This window comes from Serinus canaria, chromosome 2, assembly GCF_022539315.1.
Source record: "Serinus canaria isolate serCan28SL12 chromosome 2, serCan2020, whole genome shotgun sequence".
Classification (NCBI taxonomy): Eukaryota; Metazoa; Chordata; class Aves; order Passeriformes; family Fringillidae; genus Serinus; species Serinus canaria.
Genome location: NC_066315.1, coordinates 2,784,724 through 2,808,534, shown reverse-complemented (window position 1 = coordinate 2,808,534; position 23,811 = coordinate 2,784,724). Strand labels below are relative to the sequence as shown.

General features: G+C 47.8%; 1 protein-coding gene across 14 annotated transcripts in view; it reads left to right on the top strand.

Moving 5' to 3' along the window:
• Positions 1–3,426, top strand: part of NKTR (natural killer cell triggering receptor) — a 38,298-nt gene extending 34,872 nt beyond the window's left edge. For all 14 annotated transcript variants that reach the window (XM_030232149.2, XM_050971798.1, XM_050971797.1 and 11 more), the window contains one exon: positions 1,045–3,426. In XM_030232149.2, the coding sequence (XP_030088009.1) occupies positions 1,045–1,123 (79 nt within the window). In that variant the 3' untranslated portion in view covers positions 1,124–3,426. The remainder of the gene's footprint in view (positions 1–1,044) is intronic.
• The last annotated feature ends 20,385 nt before the right edge of the window (positions 3,427–23,811 follow it).

Sequence of the window (23,811 nt, the reverse complement as noted above, 5' to 3'; positions counted from 1 at the left end):
TTTTACCTGCAAATCTGCTGAGTTTAGAATAAAATTTATTCTCCTCAGTCCAGGGGATTTATATAAGTGTAAGTGAGCACATTTCACAGAGATCAGAGATATGGAGAGTTGTAGATACATTTAATATCACTGATGATTTGTTTTATACCTTTTAATATGCCCCCTATTACTAATAAATCAATTTTCTAAGACTACTGTACATTTTCATCCTCTCTTCATATAAATTTTTTCACAGCTTTATACCAACTCTTAATGGACTTTGCTCTCACCCATTTGCACAAGACAACTTTCATCTTATGTTGGAGGGAAAATTAATGAGATTTAATGAAGAATGTGGAAATAAACTTAGAAACCATTGCTTTATTATGTTGAGGAGCTTCAGTGTGGAATTAGGAATTGCTCACCTTTCACTTAGAAAGCTTCTCTTACAGGCAGGGGGCTGGAAAATCTCTGAAAGCTTGTTCTGTGTAATTTGAACGTGTCCTGTGGCTTGTCTGAAACCATCTGGGCTCTGTGTTGACATTTGGCCAGGTGCTGAGCTTGGAATTTGTCTGGAGGAGCCAAAACATTTTAAATACAATTTCCACACTGCAGACTCACAAACACACCTCTGTTGTGGTTATGGGGCCTAAGTTTTAAGACCCTTCTTCAAATAAGAAAATAAAATTTATAAATCAAGGATTTGTGAAATTATCCTCGTTGAGAAATGATTGCAGTGAAAAATTCCACTTGTTAGAATACACTTCTCACTCAGCTCAATTAGCTTCTATAAAAACACTAATTTTGGATGGTTTTTAGCTGTAACAGAGAAAGCAAGAAGTTACAAACAGTTAGACTTGAGTTCTACAGAGTTTTCCTCATATGAATTTAATGATAATTTCCATTTTGAGTATCCTCTAATGAATCCTTTGCTTAAAAGAAATACAATCCTGTAAAAGGCTGGTGTGTTTTCTTATCTGTGACAATTTTTTGGCATGATGAAATCTTAAATTTGAAGCTCAAACTGCAGCTTTGGGGCATTTAAATCCTTTTTTCTCCCTGCAGGTCCTACGGCTCCGACAGCGACAGCGATCGCAGCTACTCCAACAACAGGAGCCCCAGTGAGAGCAGCAGATACAGCTGAGAATGTTCCTTTGAGGATGGAAGCTCTGCTCCAGAATTTTTTCAGTGTTATATTCAAAAAAACTCTTCTGACAGTGTCACAAGTGAAGGTTATTTGCTGAATTAGCTGAAACTTTCCCGTTTAACAGTGAACTCAACTCTGCTTACAGAGAGAAGGACTGAGCTCGACAGCTGATGTTATTTTTTATTTTTTTTATGTCAAATGCAACTTTTACAAAATAATAATAAAAAACCCCAGTTTGGTTTCCTTGAATCAGCTTTTCCAAGCCATGTATTACACTTAGGTGAATTGCTGCTGCCACTTTTTGGGTGCAGCAGTCAGGACTGTCTTCAAGTCTGTTTATAAACACCTTAGGAAAGATGTGCTAGCAACAATTAAACTGTGAAGTCAATTTCTTAAAAAGGCTGCCATTTCTAGTTGATGAAAATGCTTTTTTATTGCTGGAAGCTGTTTCCATTCTGTCTTGATTGTTGATTATTGCATTCTGTACAGGATATAGGTGAGGAAAACAAAGTCTGCCACTCTGTCTTAATCCCTCCTGAACTGTGGTGTTCTGGAATTCTGCTGGAAAAGGTGAGCTGATGCCCAGTGGGAATTGTCAAACTGACAAGCACTGAGCAAAAGTGTGATGAATGAGTTTGGAGCTTAATATCCAACCTGTCTAAACTTTTGATGTTGAAAAGAGGAATTTAGTGATGAACAGCAGTGTCCTTCAGAGACTAAAAATGGGTTTCTAAACAATTCCTGACTTTGATTTCAGTTCCTATTACAGTGCTTGGCATCCTTCAACACACTTTGAATGTTGTAAACCATGAGTGTGTCATGAGTTTGTCCAAAGCACTCTTTCAAACACTGACATGATGATAATTTTTGGAGAAAACCAGCCATAAAGGTTCCTTTATAAAAGCTCTGTATCCCATTCACCATAGGGAATATCAGATATTGCAGATATTGAGCTCTATCTTGTTAAAGCAGGACTACAGAAATACTGGGATGCCTCATAAAAAGCATGAACAATACCTTCAAAGTAAAGTTTAGTACAAAAATTACACTTGAGTTACAGGCAAATGGCTTGCAAAAAAAAAAAAAAAATAGATTCAAGCTGAAGACCATTGAGTAATTCTTGCAGTATTTTGACTCAGTTGATTTAAAATAATCAGTAAAGATTTTGGGGGTGTTTAGAAAGTTGTGTTCTGAGAACCAGATTTTTTAATGGCATAATGGAACCTGGAAATTGGGGTCTGTAGTGACAAAACCAACATTGTTTGATGAGAGCTAACAAGCACTGTTGTACCATAACAGTTTCCATTACTGACTTTCTGTGGTATCTGGAGATGCTTTCATTTGCTCAGTTTCAAATATTGGAAATTATTTTTCTTAATCTCATCAGGACCCAGTAGCTTTGAAAATTAAAAGCAGTAATTTCTCACTGAGGCATCAATTCCTTCTCTCTTTGATTGAATTAAGCTCCCCCAAATTTCATTTTTTTTTTGGTACACTTATGAAAAGCAAGTTCAAAGGGAGATGGTGATGATTCCCTGCATTGCTGTCCACCCACAGCACATTCCTGATACTGAATTGGCCATGGAGGTTTTTCACTTTTCCAGAAGTACCCAAATCTCTGCTCTTACCCCTTTCCTACACTTACGAGTTTAGTGACAAAGTGTTTGCATGCAACCTCTCCACCCTTTGTCAAACTTCTGATGCTTTTTAGCATTAAATACATTTAATACCCCAGGCAAGATACATTTACAAACTTGTTTCTAAACAGCAGCAGCCATCTCAGAGTCCTGAACAAATATTTCAGTGATATTTGTTGTAGTTTCATCATTTTCAGTACAGCTGTATCTTGGTTTTTTTCCTTTCTAAGAAAACAGAACTAGAGGGTTCATGGTCTCACAAAGTATACAAATATAACCATTACTATTCAATACCTATTAGTGAAAATATTACTTCAGGATCAGATTTTTACCATATTGCAAATCTGATTTGACTTTTTAAGGCCAGGAAAAGGTAAGAAGAAATATAAGAAACAATTAACTGTAGTTATCAAAAATTACTGCACTGTCACTAAGTCTTGCATATCTTTAGTCAGAGGTTTAGAAAGAAATTCCATCAGGTAGAGAATGGTTGGGGAGGGGCTGAGGGAAGGGCTGGGGGTATTTTTACTTAATGAAATCTGTTAAATTGTGCTTCAGATGGAAAATGTCCCCCTGAGCTGGTTTTCTAATGCTGCTCTATGTTTTTGCAATTTTGTTATTCCAAAGTAGTTGCTGTTTGTAAAATAAACTTTTGTACATATCTGCAAATGCTGTTTTCTCTACATCTGGAGAAATCCGTGGTGCTACTTGAAGGAAACAGGCAGGGAAATTAAAAATACACTTTCAGAATCCACTTTTGTCCCTTGCAAGACTCAGACCCAAGTTGCTTTTCCTTTTCTTGACCTACATAGGAGAGCAGTTCCTCTACAGGACTCTGGGTTTACATAATAGTCATTGGAGGAGCAAATATTTTGAAATTTCCAAGTGATTTGAGGTCTCACCATTTCCTCAAGATCTATAAAAGGTTCCTTTCCTTGGTGAAAAGAAACACTTGACAGATCTGCATGGAAATCTGGGAATGGGCTGAGCTTATCCACTCTGCTGAACCTCCCTTCCCAAATGCACATTCCCAGCCCCTTCCCTCAGCATATTGGAGCTGTGCTGTTAGCCCAGGGCAGCAGATGTGGTGGCTTGCAGACCTTCTGTTCCACAGAAACTGGACTGCAGTGGAAATACTGCCTTTGGCATGAGGAGAGGTGGTTCCTTGGTGATTCCAAGGTCTTCGGTGTGCTCTGGATCACCTGGCACTGCCTGACCTTGGAGGGGGAGCAGATGAAATGGTGAGTGTTGGACAAGCTCTTGTGTCACAGGGCAGCTTAAACCAGCTTGTCCTGGAGTGACTTGGTTGGAAGGGACCTTAAAGGGGATCTCAGGGACACCTTCCACCATCCCAGGCTGCTCCAAGCCCCATCCAGCCTGGCCTTGGACACTTCCAGGGATCCAGGAGCAGCCACAGCTTCTCTGGGAGACCTGTGCCATTGCAGAGAAAATTGGGAATTTCTTCCCATTGTCTCATCTAACCCAGTCCTCTTTCAGTTTGAAGCCATTCCCTGTGTCCTGTCCCTCCAACCCTTGTCCTCTCCAGCTCTCCTGGAGCCCCTTTAGGCTCTGGAAGGGGCTCTGAGCTCTCCCTGGAGCCTTCTCCTCTCCAGGGGAACATTCCCAGCTCTCCCAGCCTGGCTCCAGCCCTTGGAACATCCCCATGGCCCCCTCTGGACCCCAGAGCTGGACACAGCCCTGCAGGGTGGGGTGGAGGGGCAGAATCCCCTCCCCAGCAGGGTGTTAGAAGTAGTCACCAGCCTTTCTTTCAAGAGCACAATGTTTTTGATCCTTCCAGAGCTGTGCTCCCTGCAGGAGTCAATCCTGGGGATCCCAGGGCTGCTCTCAGGTGCTGCTGCTGTGGAGGTCAGGCTGTCACCCTGAGCTGGCTGTGGAGGCAGGGCTGGAGCAGTGCTGGGTAAAAATAGAGTGGTGACACCCAGGCATGGACTGCTCAGGGTTGAAACAGGTCTGAAATCCTGCAATGAAGTGAAATTAGTGCTCAGTTAGGAGTGATTTTATCAAAAAGAAAAAAAAACGGTTCTAAGCAGGGTTTGGTGGGCAGGTCTGGGGTTATTCTGGGAATGGGTTATCCACAGGATATTGTGGAGTGGCTCTGTCTCCAGTTGCAGGTGAGTGCCTTGTCTCAAATACAACAACATTAAATGACCCATCTGCCTCTCCAACAACTACTTATAAATCACAGATTTACAAAGCCACAGCATAAACAGACTTTGCCTGCACTCTCTCTGTGCCAAGAGATTCCCTTCCCAGTCTGTCACTTCCAAACAAGGGCTATTTGTCCTTGAACTCAAGGGGAAGGAGCATTCCCAGTGTTCTTCCTGAGGATCCCTGGGTCTGTGGCAGTGGATTAAATTTCTCTTCTGGCTTTGTGTGGTTCCTGATGATCCCACTCAGAGCAGAGCACCGTGTTTGGATGACCTTGGGCTGCACCCTGGAATCCCATCTGCTGTCATTCCCAAAGGGAACACTGCCTGGGATTTAAATCAGGAGGAAATCAAACTCTGCATGCTCCACCCCTGCTTCACATCCATGTACATAATGCTTTTTTAGGTGGCGGTGAAACAGGAATGATTTTCCACCTGGTACATTAAAACTGCTTACAAATCATCTGAGCAATTAAAGGGACCCAGGCCTGAATTTCATCATATCCATGTAATCCCTGGGAAGTGGATGGGATTGCAGGAGTGGAATCAGAGGGCCTGTGGCAGGTTTGGGGAGGGTTTCTGATGAAGGTAATAAATGTGTGGGTTTGTGTTCTGCAAAGATGCTTCTTCAGGCTTTGAAGCTGTATTCATTTCTTCTCCTTCTGCATAAGGAATTGGTTGTTGCATTCATTGTTGCATAAAATTCGAACTGAAGGTGGACACACAAAGAAAGGATTTGCATTAATTTGGGATTAATTGATATTTCTGCCGTGCATCTGTCTGTGTTGCTGTGTGTTTTTACAAGTTTTATTGTTTCCATCACAAAAGATAGCTATTCTCTGTTAGTTAAAGAAATGGTTTGATCCTTTGTACCCCCATTTCATCCCCTCAGGATGCTTTCCCCCTAAGTTGTTTACTCCCTACTTTTCCCACCACTTGGCTGTCCCTCAAGATAATGCCCCTGTCCCTCCCCTCATGTCCTTAAATGTCCATGTCAATCCCAGCTGTGCTGCCCACCTTCCCTGTCAGTCACTAAAACCACCCTTATCTCCTTCCAGAAAGTTCTGTGTCATTCTGTCCCCTGTTTAGCAGATTATTTGTCCCTGGGGCTTCTTCCCTCCTCTGTGTGGTCCCTGTTGGTTCTGTTGGGTGCTGTCCTGCTCCCCTTGCTTTGCCCTACTGCTTGCTTTGTGTTTCCACCGCTTACATCCACTCCTTTTATAAGAGCTGTGCAAACCCAGGGCACTGGGAATATTTCTGTGCCTGCTCTGGGGTGCCCTGACCCCCAGGGCAGCTCTGACTCTGACCCTCACTCATGGAGAAAGTTTCCCAGACTCCAAGACAGACTGGAACCCACACAAGTGTGCAATGGATTCTAGAGAGCAGTGCAGGTGTGTCACTGGGTGAGAAATTGAGGGTTTGGGGTTTTTAGGATGTTGTGGATGGAAGCAAGATGGAGGGCACAGGGTGTCATCCTGGGCTGCTTCTTCATCCTTCTTCTTCCTCCTTCTCCATGGGTTTGGGTGGCATTTTGTAATTGGGCAGACAAGTCTGCACTGGGGGCTCTGTGGGATCAGTTATGGGGTTAAAAGGGAAAATAATCCAGGTGTCAGCTCTGAATTGGATGGTTCAGTGTTAAAAACCCTTGGAACAAGAGATTGTGGCCATTTTGTGCCTTCTGATGAAAAGCTGCTGAACTCCCAGCAGTGAGACTGTTTTAGTGATAAGGAATAATAAACACCTGAGTGTGAACATGAACTGCTGTCTCAGTGCCTTCAGTGCAGACCCAGAGACACCCACAGCTGGAACCACCACAAGAGCTGTATGGACCCTTTTCCTTGGCACTTGTCCCTGGTCCCACTGAGGAATAAAGCCTCCTTGGTGTCCACATGAGTGTCCTTTGCCTTGTTCCTGTGTCTTGGATCCTGGTAGCCTCTACATGCCAGCATCACCCACGCCGTGGCACTCAGCACTACCTGGGTGGGCTCTGTGAGAGCCTGGGAGTGGCTGCTCTGGTGGCACCCTCCAGTCACACAAGGAACCACAGAATGACATCATCTCAGGGCTGGAAGAGACCTTCAAGATCATCCAGTCCAACCCGTTCCCTGACACCTCAACTCAGCCCTGGCACCCAGTGCCACATCCAGGCTTTGTCACACACACCCAGGGATGGGGACTCCACCACCTCCCGGGCAGCCATTCCAGAACTTTATCACTCTTTCTGGGAAAACCTTTTCCCTGATATCCAACCTGGATTTCGCTTGGTGCAGCTGGAGGCTGTGAGCTCTGGGTGTGTCAGTGCTGCTGCAGACAGAGCCCAGCCCCAGCTGACTACTGTTGTATTTGGGTTGCCCCCAGACGATGGAAGGCAGGAAGGATGGATCTGGCTCCATGTGCTCAGAAGGCTGATTTATTAGTTTATGATACTATATTATATTAAAGAATGCAATACTAAGCTGTACCAAAGAATGCAGAAAGGATACAGACAGAAGGCTAAAAAGATAATGAAAACTCCTGAGTCTCTCCAGAGCCCTGACACAGCTTGGCCCTGAGCAGTCATTGAGTCAAAACACACCAGAATGCAATGGAACAATCACCTGGGGGTGAACAATCTCCAAACACATTCCACATGAGCACAGCACAGGAGAAGCAATTGAGATCAGAATTGTTTTCCTTTTCTCTGAGGCTTCTCAGCTTCCCAGGAGAAAAATCCTGGGCAAAGGGATTCTTCCAGAAAGTAGGAATGTGACAGACTCCAACTACCCTTCAGGAAACTGTGGAGAGTGATAAAGTCACCAAGCTGCTAGCTGGTGTCCCATCACTCCTGTGACCACGGTGACAGCCACACCTGTCCTTACAAGAATGGGGTGCATCCCAGGGAAAGTGATGTCCTTATCCCAGGGATTCTCTGACTTTGCACCTGGAATTCTGTGTGCAATGTTGGACCCCTCAGCACAAGAAACACTGAGGGGCTGGAGAGTGTCCAGGGAAAGGGAACAGAGCTGGGGAAGGGTCTGGAGCTCCAGGAGTGGCTGAGGGAGCTGGGAAGGGGCTCAGCCTGGAGAAGAGGAGGCTCAGGAGGGATCCTGTGGCTCTGCTCTTGTGGGTCAACAACTCCCTGACAGGAGGGGACAGCCAGAGGGGTCGGGCTCTGCTGCCAGGGAACTGGGACAGGAGCAGAGGGAATGCCTCAGGCTGGGCCAGGGGAGGTTTGGATTTGAGAGCAGAAAAAATTTCCTCATGGAAAGGGTGGTAAGGCATTGGGAGAGGCTGCCCAGAGCAGTGGTGGAATCTAGTGGAATCCCCATCCCTGGAAGCACTCAAAAAATGTGCGGATGTGGCACTTGGGGACAGGATTTGTGGTGAACAGTGCTGGGGTAATGGTTGGACTTGATTTTGGAGCTGTTTGCCAGCCTTAAGGATTTTGTGATTCTGGCACGGAGAGTTCTGAGCTCAACACAGCTTGTGAACACTTGTAGCTCCCACTCTGCCATTATGTCCCACTCCTGGCCTCAGGCTGCAAAATTCCTTAATTAGTTCCTGCAGACAGGAAGGGGCTGCTCTCCCTCTTGGGGTTGCTTTTTCTTTCAGCTCATGGTGCACCCTGTGAGGGAGGATGAGGAAGGTCCTTCCTCTCTCCTTGGTGCCTTGACCACCAACTTGGGCAATATCCACATAATTTAACCCCAATGAATTTTGGCAAATGAAAATGATGCCTCAGGTTTTAGCTTTTATATTTTTCAGATTCTGTGCTGCTTTAGTGTGTGGGGCTGAGCTTCCCATCAGGGCATGGTGAGCTCTGTGCACAGAGCAGGGAGACAAAACAATTCCTGCTCCAGCTGGGCACCAAGGACAAATGAGCCAAATCCCAGCCCAGGAGCACAAACCCCGTGGGCTGGAGAGAGAAAAACAAGAGCCCAGCCAGGGCTGCACCCAAGATGACCCAAAATGGCCCCAAAATGCACCAGCGCTCCCGGGGTCTCTCCCTGGGATCAGCTCTGCTCCATTCCCACCTTGCAGTTCATTGTCCCAGCCCAGCTTTAGCCCAGGCACTCCCACCCTGCTTGTTTTTCTCTCTCCAGCCCACGGGGTTTGTGCTCCTGGCCTGAGATTGGGCTCATTTGTCCTTGGTGCCCAGCTGGAGCAGGAATTGTTTTGTCTCCCTGCTCTGTGCACAGAGCTCACCATGCCCTGATGAGAAGCTCAGCCCCACACACTAAAGCAGCACAGAATGTGAAAATATAAAAGCTGAAACCTGGGGCATCAACAGGATGAGGGGAATGGCTTCAAACTGAGAGAGAATAGGTTTATATTGGATATTAGGAATAAAGTCTTGGCTGTGAGGGTGGTGAGGTCCTGGACAAAGTTTCCCAGAGAAGCTGTGGCTGCCCCTGGGTCCCTGGAAGTGTCCAAGACCAGGTTGGACAGGGCTTGGAGCAGCCTGGGACAGTGGAAGGTGTCCCTGCCATTCCAGGGGTGGGACTGGATGATCTTTTAGGTCCCTTCCGACCCAAACCATCCTGGGATTCTGTGATGATTTTAGGGGCCATGTTAGAAATTTCATATTCCATGCAGACCTTCAGGTCCTCCACCTCTGGCTAAATAGGAATCACCCTCAGCCCATGGGCTCTAGACCCTGAGCCTTTCCTCTCCCTTCTTCAAAGATCAGATCTTCCCCTTGTGGCAAACGATTGCTCATTTTAAAAATGAAAAATTGTAAAAAAAAAAAGCCCAAGAGAGAAGAGGATGTCAAGGACTCGATGCTCTCATCTGTGGGAAGCAGGGCTGGTGAGTGGGAGCCCTTGCAGGGACTTTGAGGTGCATTTTGGTTTCCCTGTGCCACCAAAGCCACTGAAAATCATCTGGGACAATTGTCTGCTCCTGAGAGTTCACAAGTTGCTGTGAAGATGTGATTCCCTTCTGGGCTTGGCAGGGTTGGTTATTACACAAGTGAGAGCTGTCTGAGGAAAATCTGGTCAGCAGTACAGAATCTGGGAACATGAGCTCACATCACATCCAACCCAGGCTGCCTGGTCGTGTCTCTGGTGTGATTTTTGATTTCAGGAATGTAACACTACACCTCTCTTCTATTAAACCAGGAGGGAAAACAAAGCAAAAACAAATCTGTTTTATCAAAACTGCTCTCTGCAACAAAACCCACACACTGATGGAGAAATCCAGCTTCAGCCATGGATTTCCTGCTGACTTTCTGCAGGAAGCTGCAGAGATTCCATGCTCATCTTTCACTTCCATGAATAGCTCTGAATTGACACCTTTCACAAGGAGTTTGTGCCAGAGAACATGGCAAAAAGGGCCTTTCCAGCTCTGCACAGTTTCCTCCTTTGCAGAGTCAGGATCAACTCCAGCTGTACAAATCACAGCACTTCTTATCCAACCAATCTACGAAAAAATTTTCAGGGCTGATATTGAGCAGTTGGACTGCCAAAACCAAAATTGCCTGAACTATGCACTACTATGCACTTTATTAAAAATAAAAATCCAAAAAACAAACCAAGACAAAATCTCTGACTTTGTTGTTGTCTAAATTAAAGCTCATTTTCTGTTGCATAAACCCATCACTGCTGGTCACAGAGAGGAAGAGAACAACCTATTTCCTTCTAAGAAAATCAGAGAATCTCAGAATGGTTTGGGTTGGAAGGGACCTTAAAGCCCATCCAGCCCCACTCTGCCATGGCAGGGACACCTTCCACTGTCCCAGGCTGCTCCAAGCCCTGTCCAACCTGGCCTTGGGCACTGCCAAGGATCCAGGGCAACCACAGCTTCTCTGGGAATTCTATTCTAACCCCTCAGCACCCTCACAGGGAAGAATTCCTTCCCAAAATCCCATCTAACCCTGCCCTCTGGCAGTGGGAATCCATTCCCCCTTGTCCTGTCACTCCAAGTCCCTGTAAAAGTTTAGACAGAGGGGAACAGACTGCCTGAAATATTTGTAAAAGCTCTAAGGTAGCAAGGTAGCTCTTGCCCAAACCTTGTCTTCTCTGCAATACATAACTCCAAGTCCTTTGATTATTTTGGGGGAGCCTGAGGGGTTTTTGGAGTTTGTTTGGATTTCTTTTCCAGCTCCTGTGATGATAAACCCCTGGTTTCCACCACCAGCCCATAACCTCCTCAACTCCCCACATCTATGCAGACAACCCACTCCTGGTGAGGATCCCTGGATCCACAGGCATCTAAATCACCTCTCCACGTTTCCTGCAGGCAACATTTCCCTGCCCTTGCCTGTGGTTTGCTGCTTGTCCCTCAGAACAAGGAGGGCTGCCCATCCCAGACAGGGCTGTGACGCCTCTGCCCCATCCCTGCTGCCCCATTCCCTCCCCAGCAGCCCAGCTCCTCTTATACAAGCAGCATTTTCCCTTTGTTTCTCCTAAATTGCAGACTGGTTTTTTCCCCAGTCTCATTCTCTGCTGCACCAAGCTTGTTTTGGAGTCCCAGCCCATCCTCCAGAGCGCTCCCACTCCCTCCCTCCTCGCTATCATTTGCAGCTGGAAGAAGAACATTTTCTATTCATGCAAGTAATTATTAAAAAAATATTTTGAGCAGTACCAGGCCTGGGACAGATCCCCAGGGAGTCCCAGGCTGTGCATCTCCTCGCTTTCCTGGCGGATCATAAAGAACTGCTGTGAGCAATGTTCCCTCTTCCAGCACTGCTTTCCTCCAGCCCCTCCAGTGTCATCTGTCCCTGCCATCTCCCCTCTTCCAGCTGTGCTGGAGCTGCAGGGATGGGAGCAGGGGCTGCCTGGTGTCTTCAGTTTCATTTGAGCTTCAGCTTCTGGATTTGGGTCCTACAAAACCTTGGCTGAAGGTGCCTGGGGTTTGTTCTCCATTGCCACCCTTGGAGCCTTGGTGTTCCTAAACCCCACTGTAAGTTTAGCCTTGAAAAGCTGAGCTTTCCAGCTGGATTTAGCCCGAGCTTTCTACCCTGAGACACCTCCTCAAGGCCTTGACATCACCCCTGTGTCCTTAGATCACAGAATTAGGGAAAACCTTGTGTTGGGAGGGACCCTAAAATTCATCTACTCCTACCCCCTGCCATGGGCAGGGAACCTTCTCTGCTCAATATTTCAGCACAAATACCAGCAGGTAATGGGGATTTTTGGCACTAACATAAATCAGACTATTTCTGTGGGATCTGCATCCTGGATTTTTTCTTCTTTTGATTTCTTGTTTGGTTTTTTGGGTGTTTTGTGGGTTTTTTGTTTGTTTTTCTGTTTGGGTTTTTTTTTTTTTTTTCCCTGTGTGGGTTTTGGGGTTTTTTGGGGTTTGGTTTTGGTTGCTTTTTTTTTTTTTTTTGGTTGGTTGGTTCTGGTTTTGGGTTTGGGTTTTTTGTGTGGTTATTTTTTGTTTGTTTGTTTGGGGCATTATATAACATGGCTTAAGCAGGGGAGGAAAACTCACCGGATATTTCCAGTATATGAATATTCCCAGAGTAAGATGGTTTCTTGTCTTTCATGTTACCAATTTCACAGAATCCCAGAATGGTTTGGGTTGGAAAGAACATTAAAGATCATCCCATCCCACCCCCTGCCATGGGCAGGGACACCTTCCACTGCTCCAGGGTGCTCCAGCCTGGCCTTGGACACTTCCAGGGATCCAGGGGCAGCCACAGCTTCCCTGGATACTCCTGTTTTGATGGATCCTGTGGATTCCAGGGACCTGAGAGCCAGAGGGGAGAGATCAGTGTAAGACTGATCACAGAGGGGCAGTGAAATTATTGCTGTTCCTAGGTATCTGCTTTGGAACTCCAGCACTTCCACAGCAGCCTTAAAAATCAGGAGTATCTAAAGAAGAAGAAGTAAGAATCTGTTCTAAGAAACCAGGTAAAAGGCAGGACTGATAATGGGGGATTTGAAAGGTGGGGCTTGATTTCGTGCTGCATCCCTGAGCAGAAAACTCCTATTTAGGGCAAAGTTTCCCCAACTCCCTGGAGACTCTCTTGAATATAAATGCATCTCCGGGTATTTCCTGTAATTCTTGATAATTATTTCAATCAAGGTATCAATTTGTGACTTCCTGGCTAATGAAAAGCTGCTTCTTGCTGCATTCTCCTTTGATATGCAAAGCTGCCTTTGAGCTGCCAGCCCCGTGCTGGGCAGAGGCTGCAGATCCACACCTGGCAAGCCCAGGGGTGACCCCAGCGCCCTTCAGAGCTGTCACAGCGACCCCACCCTTAACTCTGCACACAGGAACCATTCCACCCCCTTTGCACTGTGTGTTGGATGAGGGATGAAGTTTATTGCTGGTTTAGGTTTATTGTTTATTTCTTGGTGAAGGCTGCAGGTGCTGAGCACTGATCCAAGTGCTTCTTGCTGCCTCTGGGAGAGTCTGCTCCAGTGCCTGCCCCATTTTTCTGTGAGTTTATCAAAACCCTTGGTCTTTTCCAGAAGCAAAAGGGAGGCAACACTCCAGGACCAGGTTTGGAGCCTCCTGGTTTGGTGGGAGGTGTCCAGGAGGGGATGAGCTTTAATGTGGAGGCCCTGGGGGGCATCCCCTAAATTACACCCCATTGGCTCCTTCCCCTGTTCCTATCTCTGTTCCTGTGATCCTGAGCCACTCCCTCCCATCTCCCTGACTGTCCCTTATCTTTGTACTGCCCCAAGACCAGACTCAGCCCCCAGGAACCTGGAGAGAAAAAAAGCAGGACCCTGAATGTGCCTGGGGCCTGAACACCTCACCACACAGCTGAATTAAACATCTGTGGATATTCTGTAAAAGCCCTTTTTGCTTCTTTACCTTTGGACTTTACTGGTCAAGCAAGGAGATCTCACTTCATTATCACAGAGAAAGCCTAATCAGGGGGTTTTATGTGTCATTTATTATTATTCATCGTTAATTAGTTCTTGGTGATGCTGCTTCCATGTGCCACAGCTCCAGCAAAGGTGAGCAGGGAGCTGGGCAGGATTAAATTGGGAGTTTAGATGAGAAAAAGACAATTAAATCCTCCCAAAATGCACGGCCTCAGAAGAGGCAATAAACCAGCATTCCACTGGTTCAGGTAGAGGAAAAGGGAATGTTTTTGTTTAAGCAAACCTGGATTCCTTCTCCATGGAATTTTACTTGACATGACAAAACAAGAACCCAAATCTTTGCGATCCAGGTGGCAGCTCTGGGCACCAATCTGATTTCCCACCCTTGGAGATCCATGAAGGGAAGGCAGGAAGGGGGAGCCCCCAGGACCCTTCCCTGCCTGGAACCCCCTGGTTTTGTCAGGAGCAGGGAGGACACCAGGCACCACTGCCAGAGCAGGACCAGATCCCTTCCCAGGTTGGGTGTGTGGGTAAAGGAACCCACGTGGAAATTGGTGGAGCAGCAGAAGCTCTGCACAGCCCTGGGGCTCTCTGGCAGTTTATTGCAGATTTAGGTTTATTGTTTATTTCTTGGTGAAGGCTGCAGGTGCTGAGCACTGATCCAAGTGCTTCTTGCTGCCTCTGGGAGAGTCTGCTCCAGTGCCTGCCCCATTTTTCTGTGAGTTTATCAAAACCCTTGGTCGTTTCCAGAAGCAAAAGGGAGGGAACACTCCAGGACCAGGTTTGGAGCCTCCTGGTCTGGTGGGAGGTGTCCAGGAGGGCACAGATGATGAGGATCCAGAACACAGCAAGGCCAGGGGAAGCAGCAAGGGCTGAGAGCCAGCTGGGAGCAGAGGATTTGGGAATATACACACAGGCTTTACAAAAAATGCCACGTTTTATACAAATCACCTCTGGGTATTTACACCTGGCCCCAGGACAGCCCCAGCCACTGTTCAGCTCTCCACAGGCTCTGGCTCCATCTTGGGCTTTTTGCTTCCCAGGACTTGCTCATCAAAGAACTTTCTCTCTTTGGCTCACAGGTGGTTCTTTAATGTGTTTCTGCCTTCCCATCATCAATTCATCCACAGCAGCAAGGCACAGATGATGGCCTCAGGTAAAACAGCACATCTGAGATCAATCTGGTGCCATCCCCCAGGACCTGGTGCAGGTTCTTGGTGTCCTTCTCCCTGTACACCTCCTTCAGGTACCCAAACACCAGGTCCAGCTGCTCCTCATCCTCCTAATGAGTCTCCACACAGGTAATGTACCAGCTGGAATTCAGGAATTTCTTCAGCCAGCAGGATTGTTTCCTGTTGTGGTGTTGTGAGGGTCCCCAGGACAAGGTGAGAGATGACAATCTGACTCCAAGTTCTTAGAAGGCTGATTTATTATTTTATGATATATATTATATATATTATATTATATTATATTATATTCTATTATAGTATATTATAGTATATTATATTATATAGATTATATTATATTATATTATATTATATTATAGTATTGATATTATATTATATTATATTACACTACATTACATCATATACATCACATTACATTACTTACATTACATTATATTACATTACATTACATTACATTATATTATATTACATTGATTATACATTACATTTCATTATATTATATATATATTACATTGCATTACACTTACATTACATCATATATCATATATATTATATTACATTATATTACATTATATTACAATTATATTATATGCTAAAACTACACTAAAGAAAGAGAAAGGAGACATCAGAAGGCTGAACAAGAATGATAACTAAAACCCATGACTCAGAGAGAATGACACAGCTGGACTGGGATTGGTCATTAATTAAAAACAATTCACATGGAACCAATCCAAGATGCACCTGCTGGTGAGCAACCTCCAGAGCACATCCCAAGCAATCAGATAATTATTGTTTACATTTCTTTTCTGAGGTTTCTCAGGAGAAAAATCCTGGCAAAGGGATTTTTCATAAAATATCATGGTGACAGTTTCCCACTTTTCGAGATCCCCAGGAGATGCTCTTCAGCCCCTTTGGTCCTCACCATGAGCTCCACCAGCTTCTTCTCCCTGTCCCAGGCAGCTCTGGTCCTCGCAGGGAGGAGCTTCCTCGGGGGTTTCTGGGTGGGGTGTCTGTCCCTCTAGGACACAAAATAACTCAACATGGACACGCAGCTTTCTGAGGGTAAAAGAGCACTTTTAATTTCTGACTCCAACATTTATACATTTCCAAAAGTGACAGTGGATTGGACAGTGCCCCCTCTCCAATGACACTGGACAAACCAGCAGCTCATCAAATCTCTCCTCCTCCATAAAAGAATGCAAACCAATGAGTTACTTATATAAAGTGTGTGAGAAAGATTGTTACAAGAATGTAAACAACAGAAGGCTTAGAAAATCTTATAAAAAACAGGACAACAGGTCTGAGGAAGACTGTCCAGCCCCTTCCTCCCCTGTGTTTGGGAATGCCATCTGCAGCACACTCCGGTATCCCTCTTTCCTCACTGGAGGAATACTGCAGGAAGGAGCAGGTGAAAGAATGACAGCCCACTGGGATCCAACAGCCCAGGAGCAGCTGGAGGCACCACTGGAGTTCCCTGGAATAGTTCTCCTTGGCTCCTTGGATGAGCTCCTGCTTCTCCCCACAGTCAGAGTGCTTCAGGCTCTTCAGGGACACTGAGAAACTTTTTTTCTCCTCACTTGTGGTGCCATCTATGAGGAGCACACAGGCCCTCCAGTGCTTTCTGCTCTTCACTGCTTTCACCACTGCTGGCCACTACAGATAGGCCCACAGCTTGCACCACACAACATCCCTTCCTCGAGGAATTTGGGTTCTCAAGGGGACAGAACACTTGGGAAATTTTCCTCCTCTTTGGTGACACCTCAAGGTCCCTCCAACCCAAACCATAGGAGTTTATGATCTCTATAATTTGATAATAACCTCACATTCACTGACTTCATCGCCTTCAGGATTTGCTGCCCCTGGTTCATAAGCTCTCAGGAGCCTTCTCTTCTCCAGGCTGAACGACCCTGAGCTGCCATCTCACCTTGTAAAGCAGCTGCCCCATCCCAGTGGTCATTTAATTGTTCTTTCTTCTTCTCCAACACCACCGTGCTCCCCTTGGAGATCAGAGTTATCAAAATGAGAGCCCACCAGGGTTTCCTGCAGCAGCAAAGTGAAGCCTTGAGCACTGGATGTGTGCAGGGCACGCTGAGAAATTTCAATTTCTTGTCTCTTTTTAGCTGCCACCTTGAACACTCCTTGGCCACGCGCTGAGCCGGTGATTTCTGGGGGCAGTCCAAGATCTCAGCTCGTGGTGCCAGTCCCAGCCTTGGCATAGCACCAGAGCTGTTCAGATCTTTTTTTCTCCAGGTGCTTTGCTTTATCTATTCTTACACCAAAGCTTATTCGAAATTTCTTCTCAGCTTTTTCCATTTTTTTAAGAGCCTTTTGGAGTTTCTTGCCCTCAGCGTGGCGCTTGATGCCCTCAGAAGATCTCTCCTGCAGAAATGGAGATGTGGGGCTGCTCTTGCTCCTGCAGGTTGTGGGTGAGGATGTTGACAAACCCTGGACTCAATCTCTGCTGTACCACATCCATCCCAAGAAATGACTGTTGAAATCTCTTGCTTTCTGTCTTTTCCACCAGTTCTCAGCAGCAAAAGGACCTTTCCTCCAGTCATGTGACAACATAGTTTCTTTAATTGTATTGTGAAGGGTTTTAAAAAAAAAAAAAAAATAAACACCTGTGGTTTTCCCACCTAGATCATAGAATCCATGTGCTTTATCAGGAAAAGGTTAAATTTTACTAAATTTACTTTTGCCCAGTGCCCTGAACATCACAGGGGTTAAATTGTTCATGCAGGAAAGCAGTAGCCAATAGTGGCTGGAGAAAGGCCGGGTGGGAGAATAAAAATATTTCTTTCCCCAAAAATGTTGAAACTGCCAAGCCAAGTTGTTAATAGAGATTGTTCCTCCAACACAACAGCAGTGAGGACAGCTTGGCTCGGGCTGCTTGGCTTGGCTCAGCTCGTCTTGCAGAGCACAGACCTTGGTTGTAAAACCTGCTCTTAAATAACTCTCAAAAAAGCCCTTTTCCACCCAAAAGGAAGACCTGGCAATGCTCTGCTGTAACTCATCCAAAGGGATGAGCAGAGCCAGCTCCAAAAGCAGGGTCATGGCAGCTGCTCTGTGATCCCCTCACATTTAGGAGACCCACCTGCCCCTGGATCCCTGGAAGTGCCCAAGGCCAGGCTGGACAGGGCTTGGAGCAGCCTGGGATAGTGGGAGGTGTCCCTGCCATGGCAGGGGATTGGAAATGAAGGATCTCAAGGTTCCTTCCAGCCCAAACCATTGTAGGATTCCATGAGAACATCCCCCAGGGCCCCAGTTCTAATGAGTCTCGCCGCTAACGAGTCCATGTCTGCCAACACCAACACAGCCGGGGATGCACAGACACTGAAGCCACGCTGAGTCAGGCAGCGTGAGGAGACACAGCACAGCCTCACCTGGCTCCAGTTCTGCTAGCCTAGAAGTACTTCTCAGAGTCCAACAGCTGGGCAGATGTTTGGGCTGGGATGGATGCAGCTCCAGCGTGGGCCAGGAACTTGCTCCTGTTCTCATTCCCCCACAGATCTACAGGTGCTGCCAGGAGCCTGCCCCAACTGGGCTCCCCACTGGGTCACAGGGTCTTGGAGCATCCCCCAGCTCCAGCATGGGCTGCTCCATGTCCTGCAGGTGGATCCATGGGCTGCAGGGGCTCTCCAGGGGCTGCACCATGGAATCTCAGGGGAATCGCAGCTCCAGCACCTGCAGCATCTCCTGCCCTTCCTGCTGGGGGTCTGCAGGGCTGTTCCTCTCACATATCCTCACTGCCCTTGATGCCTTGTGAGGGCTGATCTAGAACAGAGACTGGGCAGAGCTAAAGAATAAAGCAGGGATTGATTCCAAGGATCTCCTCCATGGATGCACCTTGGGCAGCAGCAGAGCCCAGCCAGGGCTGCACCCAAGATGACCCAAAATGGCCCCAAAATGCACCAGCGCTCCCGGGGTCTCTCCCTGGGATCAGCTCTGCTCCATTCCCACCTTGCAGTTCATTGTCCCAGCCCAGCTTTAGCCCAGGCACTCCCACCCTGCTTGTTTTTCTCTCTCCAGCCCACGGGGTTTGTGCTCCTGGGCTGAGATTTGGCTCATTTGTCCTTGGTGCCCAGCTGGAGCAGGAATTGTTTTGTCTCCCTGCTCTGTGCACAGAGCTCACCATGCCCTGATGGGAAGCCCAGACCCTCACACTAAAGCAGCACAGAATGTGAAAATAATAAAAGCTAAACCTGAGGCCTCATTCTCTCTGTCTGCAGCTGCAGAGTTTTTTTCCCACTGCCTAAATCTGTTTTCCCCAGAGGTGCTGCTCCCATCTCTGATGAATTTGGCTTTGGCCAGGCTGGGTCAGTCCTGGAGCTGGCTGGAATTAATCTGCTGGACATGGGGGAACTTTCCAGCAGGTTCTCACAGAAGCCACTCCCGTAGCCCCCCACTACCAAAACCTGGCCACCAAACCAAGTTCACTTCTCCAAGCATTTTTTCATTAATTCTTGGATCTTCTCATCGCTGTGTGCTAACTCAAAGGTTAAAACTTCCTATCATTGGCATTTCCAAACATAAAATTAAACCTGGAGATTACAAAATTGATAGAAAAAAAGGCCTAGAATCCAACATGAGCTCCTCTGAGAATTGAAACCTGGCTGCTGCCAAATCCAGAAGATACCTGTGGGTGGATAAATTCTTGGGTGCATGAAAAATACAGAGAAATACAAATTCACTGGGGTTTTTATGAGTCAGGGTCTTACTTGCAGTGTGGATTTCCCTCCCTGCCTCAGCCAAACAGAGGCAATAAGTCATTCCTGGTGAAAATACCACCTGCCATGGGGCAGAGAGGCATTTGCAGCATTGGGAGGTGGTGGTTCCATCCCAGACAGCAGATCCTGGGTCAGCCAGGGCTGGGATTTGCAGCAGTGGATGGATGGGCTTGGCACAGACGTTGTGCTTGAGAGTGGAGTAACAACGTCTTCCCTGCTTGGATCACAGCCCTTCCACGGCTCAGGGCAGGATAAACACCAGCCCAGAGCAGGATAAACACCAGCACAGCCACTGCTGGAAGGGGAACAGCTCAGGGGGCTTCACCCACCTCCCCACCCAACCCTCCTGAACCTGCTCCCCACTCACCATGGGAGGGTTTCACCTGGACCCAGCCAGCCCTGCCTGGATCATCACTTTTCCTTTTAAATGTCTTTTTTATTTTTTTTTCCCACCCTCCCTGCCCTGGAGGCAGAAGTGAGAACTCCAAGAGAGAGAGAAAAAAATAAAAAAGGAAAAAAAAGAAGAGAAGAATCGGGGTCAACACGAGCAGCAGTATTTCAGCCGTCCTTTGAGAGCTTGTCTATACTCACTGTGGGTGTTCTCCTTGCAAACACTGAGCAGGAGATGTTTTCCCTTAGTAGGGCAGGATCCTGTGCTCGGCCCTCCTCGCCTGGCCATAAAAGGGCAGCGTTTTCTGCAGGACCCCCGGATCCTCCGAGGCCTGACGGGTTTTTGGGAAGGGGCCTGCCCCAGCACTGCTTGCTTTGGACCTCACAACCCTGGTCTTAGTGCTATTTTGGCTCCTTCTTTTCTTGTGCCTTTTGTTTTGTCTCTCTCCTCCTCCTGCTCCTCTCAGGAGGTTGGAGGGAGAGAGGCCAGAGAGCCTCCAGGAATGTTCTTGCTTCCCCTATTTTTTATTCTTCCTTTCTCCCTCCCTTGGCCTGATTTGATCCCTTCTTTTCCATGATCCTGCTCAGAAAACCAGCTGCTGAGTGAAAACCTCTGGCCAAGCCCAGGATATGTCCCTAACCACGTCCCCAGCCTCCATCCTGTGTCCCAGGGGAATCTGGAGGGTTCTTCCCTCCTGCTCTGCCCAAGCCCTGACCTGCTCAGGAAGGGGGGACACCACAGAACCTCCTCCCACCATCTCCAGGAGCACCTCTCCATGGGAATTCCAGCCTAGAGGAGATGCTCAGCAGAGCACAGCTGTAAAAGCAGGGAATCCCAGGCAGGCAGAGCCATGGTTCCAACTTGGAATTCATCATTCCAGGTCCACGTGGCTCCTCACAGAATCATTAAGTTGGAAAAGACCCTCAAGGTCATCAGGTCTGACCCTTAACAGCCAAGCACTGCCACATCCACCACCAAACTCTGTCCCCAGAGCCCCAGCTACACAAACACCTCCAGGTTCTTGCGTGGTTCCTCACAAACCCAAAGCTCCCTGAGCTCTTACAGGGGCTCAGCTTTCTTCTGGTCCCTTGTCCTTGATGGTCCCTTGTCCTTGATGGTCCCTTGTCCTTGATGGCAGTTCCTTTGGGGAAGTCTGAGACCATGGAACTGCAAATGGAAATACCAGCTGTCAATAGCACCACGGAAGCAGGAACCTCTCCTGGTTTCCCTAAAGTTTCCTCAGTGTTGTTGTGGCTGGTCTTTCATTTAAGACCCTCTGTGACCTTGCAGTTGCCATCTCATGGCCTGGGAAGGGGGGACACCACAGAAACTCCTCCTCGAGGAAGAGGTGAAGCTGCAGGAGATGTCCCTGCAGGAGATGTCCCTTTTGTGGCCACCACGCTGCTGGGAAGTCCCAGGGAGGAGACCCAACACTTCTGTGTCAACAAGCTCACTCCATGTGCCCCTTGTTGCCTGTTTCTCCAGATCTTTGCCTTCCTGGAGAACCTGTTCCCTAACAGGAACTGAGCAGAGCTCTGGGCCCTCAGATCCCTCTGTGGACCCTGTTCACCTTCCCTTCATCATTTTTCACAGCCAGTGATGCTGTGCAAGCTGTGCCAGAGCCATTTCCCAGCCCACAGCCTTCCAGGAAGACACCAGAACTTCCAGAACTTCATATGAAGGCACCAAGAGCTCGGAGTTACCCTCAGCCAGCAATCCCAGCAGCTGAAGAAGCTCCAAGGAGGGGTCAGTCCCCCCCATGCCCAAGAACCAACACCACAAAGCCCCCAAGCCAGGCTGGGTGGGATCTCACCAGGTGGGGTGGGGTGGGATTTGCAGGGACCCTCAGGAGGTTCTTTCAGCAGACCCCATGGAGCCCCTGGGGGGCTGTGGCCAGGAAACCAAAACCTGTGTTTTGTCTCTCAGGAACACTTCTGTGCTCAAAAGGAAGGGTTTCCCACAAGTGTGTCACTGCTTGTGCCCCTCCCAAGGTTTTTCCCCTTGTCCTGGTGGCCCCTGCAGGAGCAGCTTCTCCCTCACCAGGAAGGAAAACTGCACCTGGCCAAGACCACATCTCCACGTGAGAGATGGGCTCAGCTTCTTCCAAAAAAACCTCTTGGTGAGCCCCTCAGAGTGGCTCCAGGGCTTTGGCCACCCCTGCAGACCTTCATGTCCCAGAGCTATGAGGACTCCAAGTTCTGGAGCTCCCTGGTCCCCTGTGCCGCATCCATGAAAAGGCCACAGGGATTTGGGCCCTGGAGCAGAGCTTAAATCCCTGTCTCCCACCTCCAGCCTCATCTCACCCTCACCCCCAGCACTGGCTGCATTTCCAGGAGCTTATGTAGCTTTTTGGAAAAGTTTCCAGGGTAGGAGAGATGTCAGACAGGCCGAACACTCATCTCACAAAAACCTTTCTGACAAGGACCATGTTCTGGTGGCACTGGCCAGGAATTTTTTTTCCTCTGGAGCCGTGCAGGGTTGAGAATGAGAAAGAGCATTAAAAAAAATAAAAAAAATTAATTAAAAAAATAAATCTCAAAAGCTCTGCAATGAACCCAGCAGAGGCAGGACGTGGCCACGGGGACGTTATGCAAAGAGCTGCTCACATCTGGAAGGAGTTACTGAGCACAGCAACCAGGGCTGAGTCTAAACAAGTGCAGGACGTTTCCACAGGGGTGTCTGCAGCTGGGAGTGGCTGGGGGAGCCAGAGGAGCTGGGAAGGTGGGATGAGAATGCCCAAGGCTCTGGGGATGCCCCCAGTGCCCTTCAGAGCTGCTGTGCTGCTCTGCTTTCAGGCTGGTGTGGATCCATGTGCCACTTTGGGTGGTGTCTGCAGGAGGGTTGGGGGCAGGAATGGCTTTTGGAGGTGGTCACCATCCCAGTGACCCAATGGGATTTTTGGGGTGTTCTCCCGCTGTTTGGAGGAAATGGGGATCCCCCACCTGGATGTGTTTAAGGCATGTTTGGTTCTCTTGGATCCTGTTATGGCAGGGGAAACTGAGGCACACAGCTCCTTACCCCTCCCCAAACACAATACAAGGACTCAAAGGCTTTTGGAGGCATAAAACCTCGATTTGAGGTGTCGTGGAGCAATAGTAATTTGATTAAAATGGGATTTTTGGGGTGTTCTCCTGCTGTTTGGAGGAAATGGGGATCCCCCACCTGGATGTGTTTAAGGCACATTTGGAGCATTAGTGGGAGCATTCCCTGGATTCTGCTACAGCAGGGGAAACTGAGGCACGCAGCTCCTTACCCCTCCCCAAACCCAAGAAAGACCCCAAGGCTTTTTGGGGCCATTAAACCTCAATTTGAAGTGTTGTGGAGTAATAGTAATTTATTTAAAATGGGATTTTTGGGGTGTTCTCCCCCTGTTTGGAGGAAATGGGGATCCCCCCCTGGATGTGTTTAAGGCAGATTTGGTTCTTGGGAGCATCCTCTGGATCCTGCTATGGCAGGGGAAACTGAGGCACACAACCCCTCACCCCCTCCCCAAACCAAATAAAAACACCCCAAGGCTTTTTGGGGCATAAAACCTCAGTTTGGGTTGTAGTGGTTGGTTTATTTAAAAATGGGGTTTTGGGGTGTTCTCCTGCTGTTTGGAGGAAAGGAGGATCCCCCACTGGGAGGGTGTTTAAGATACATTTGACTTTAGGGAGCACCCTCTGCATCCTGCTGGGCAGGGGGAAACTGAGGCACACAACCATCACCAAGGTCACCATCAGAGGAGCCCCTCCTGGGGGGGCAGAGCCTGTCCTGGTGCTGGAGGTGGGGGAGCACCGTGGGACTCTGCACAGGGCCCCCACAAACACC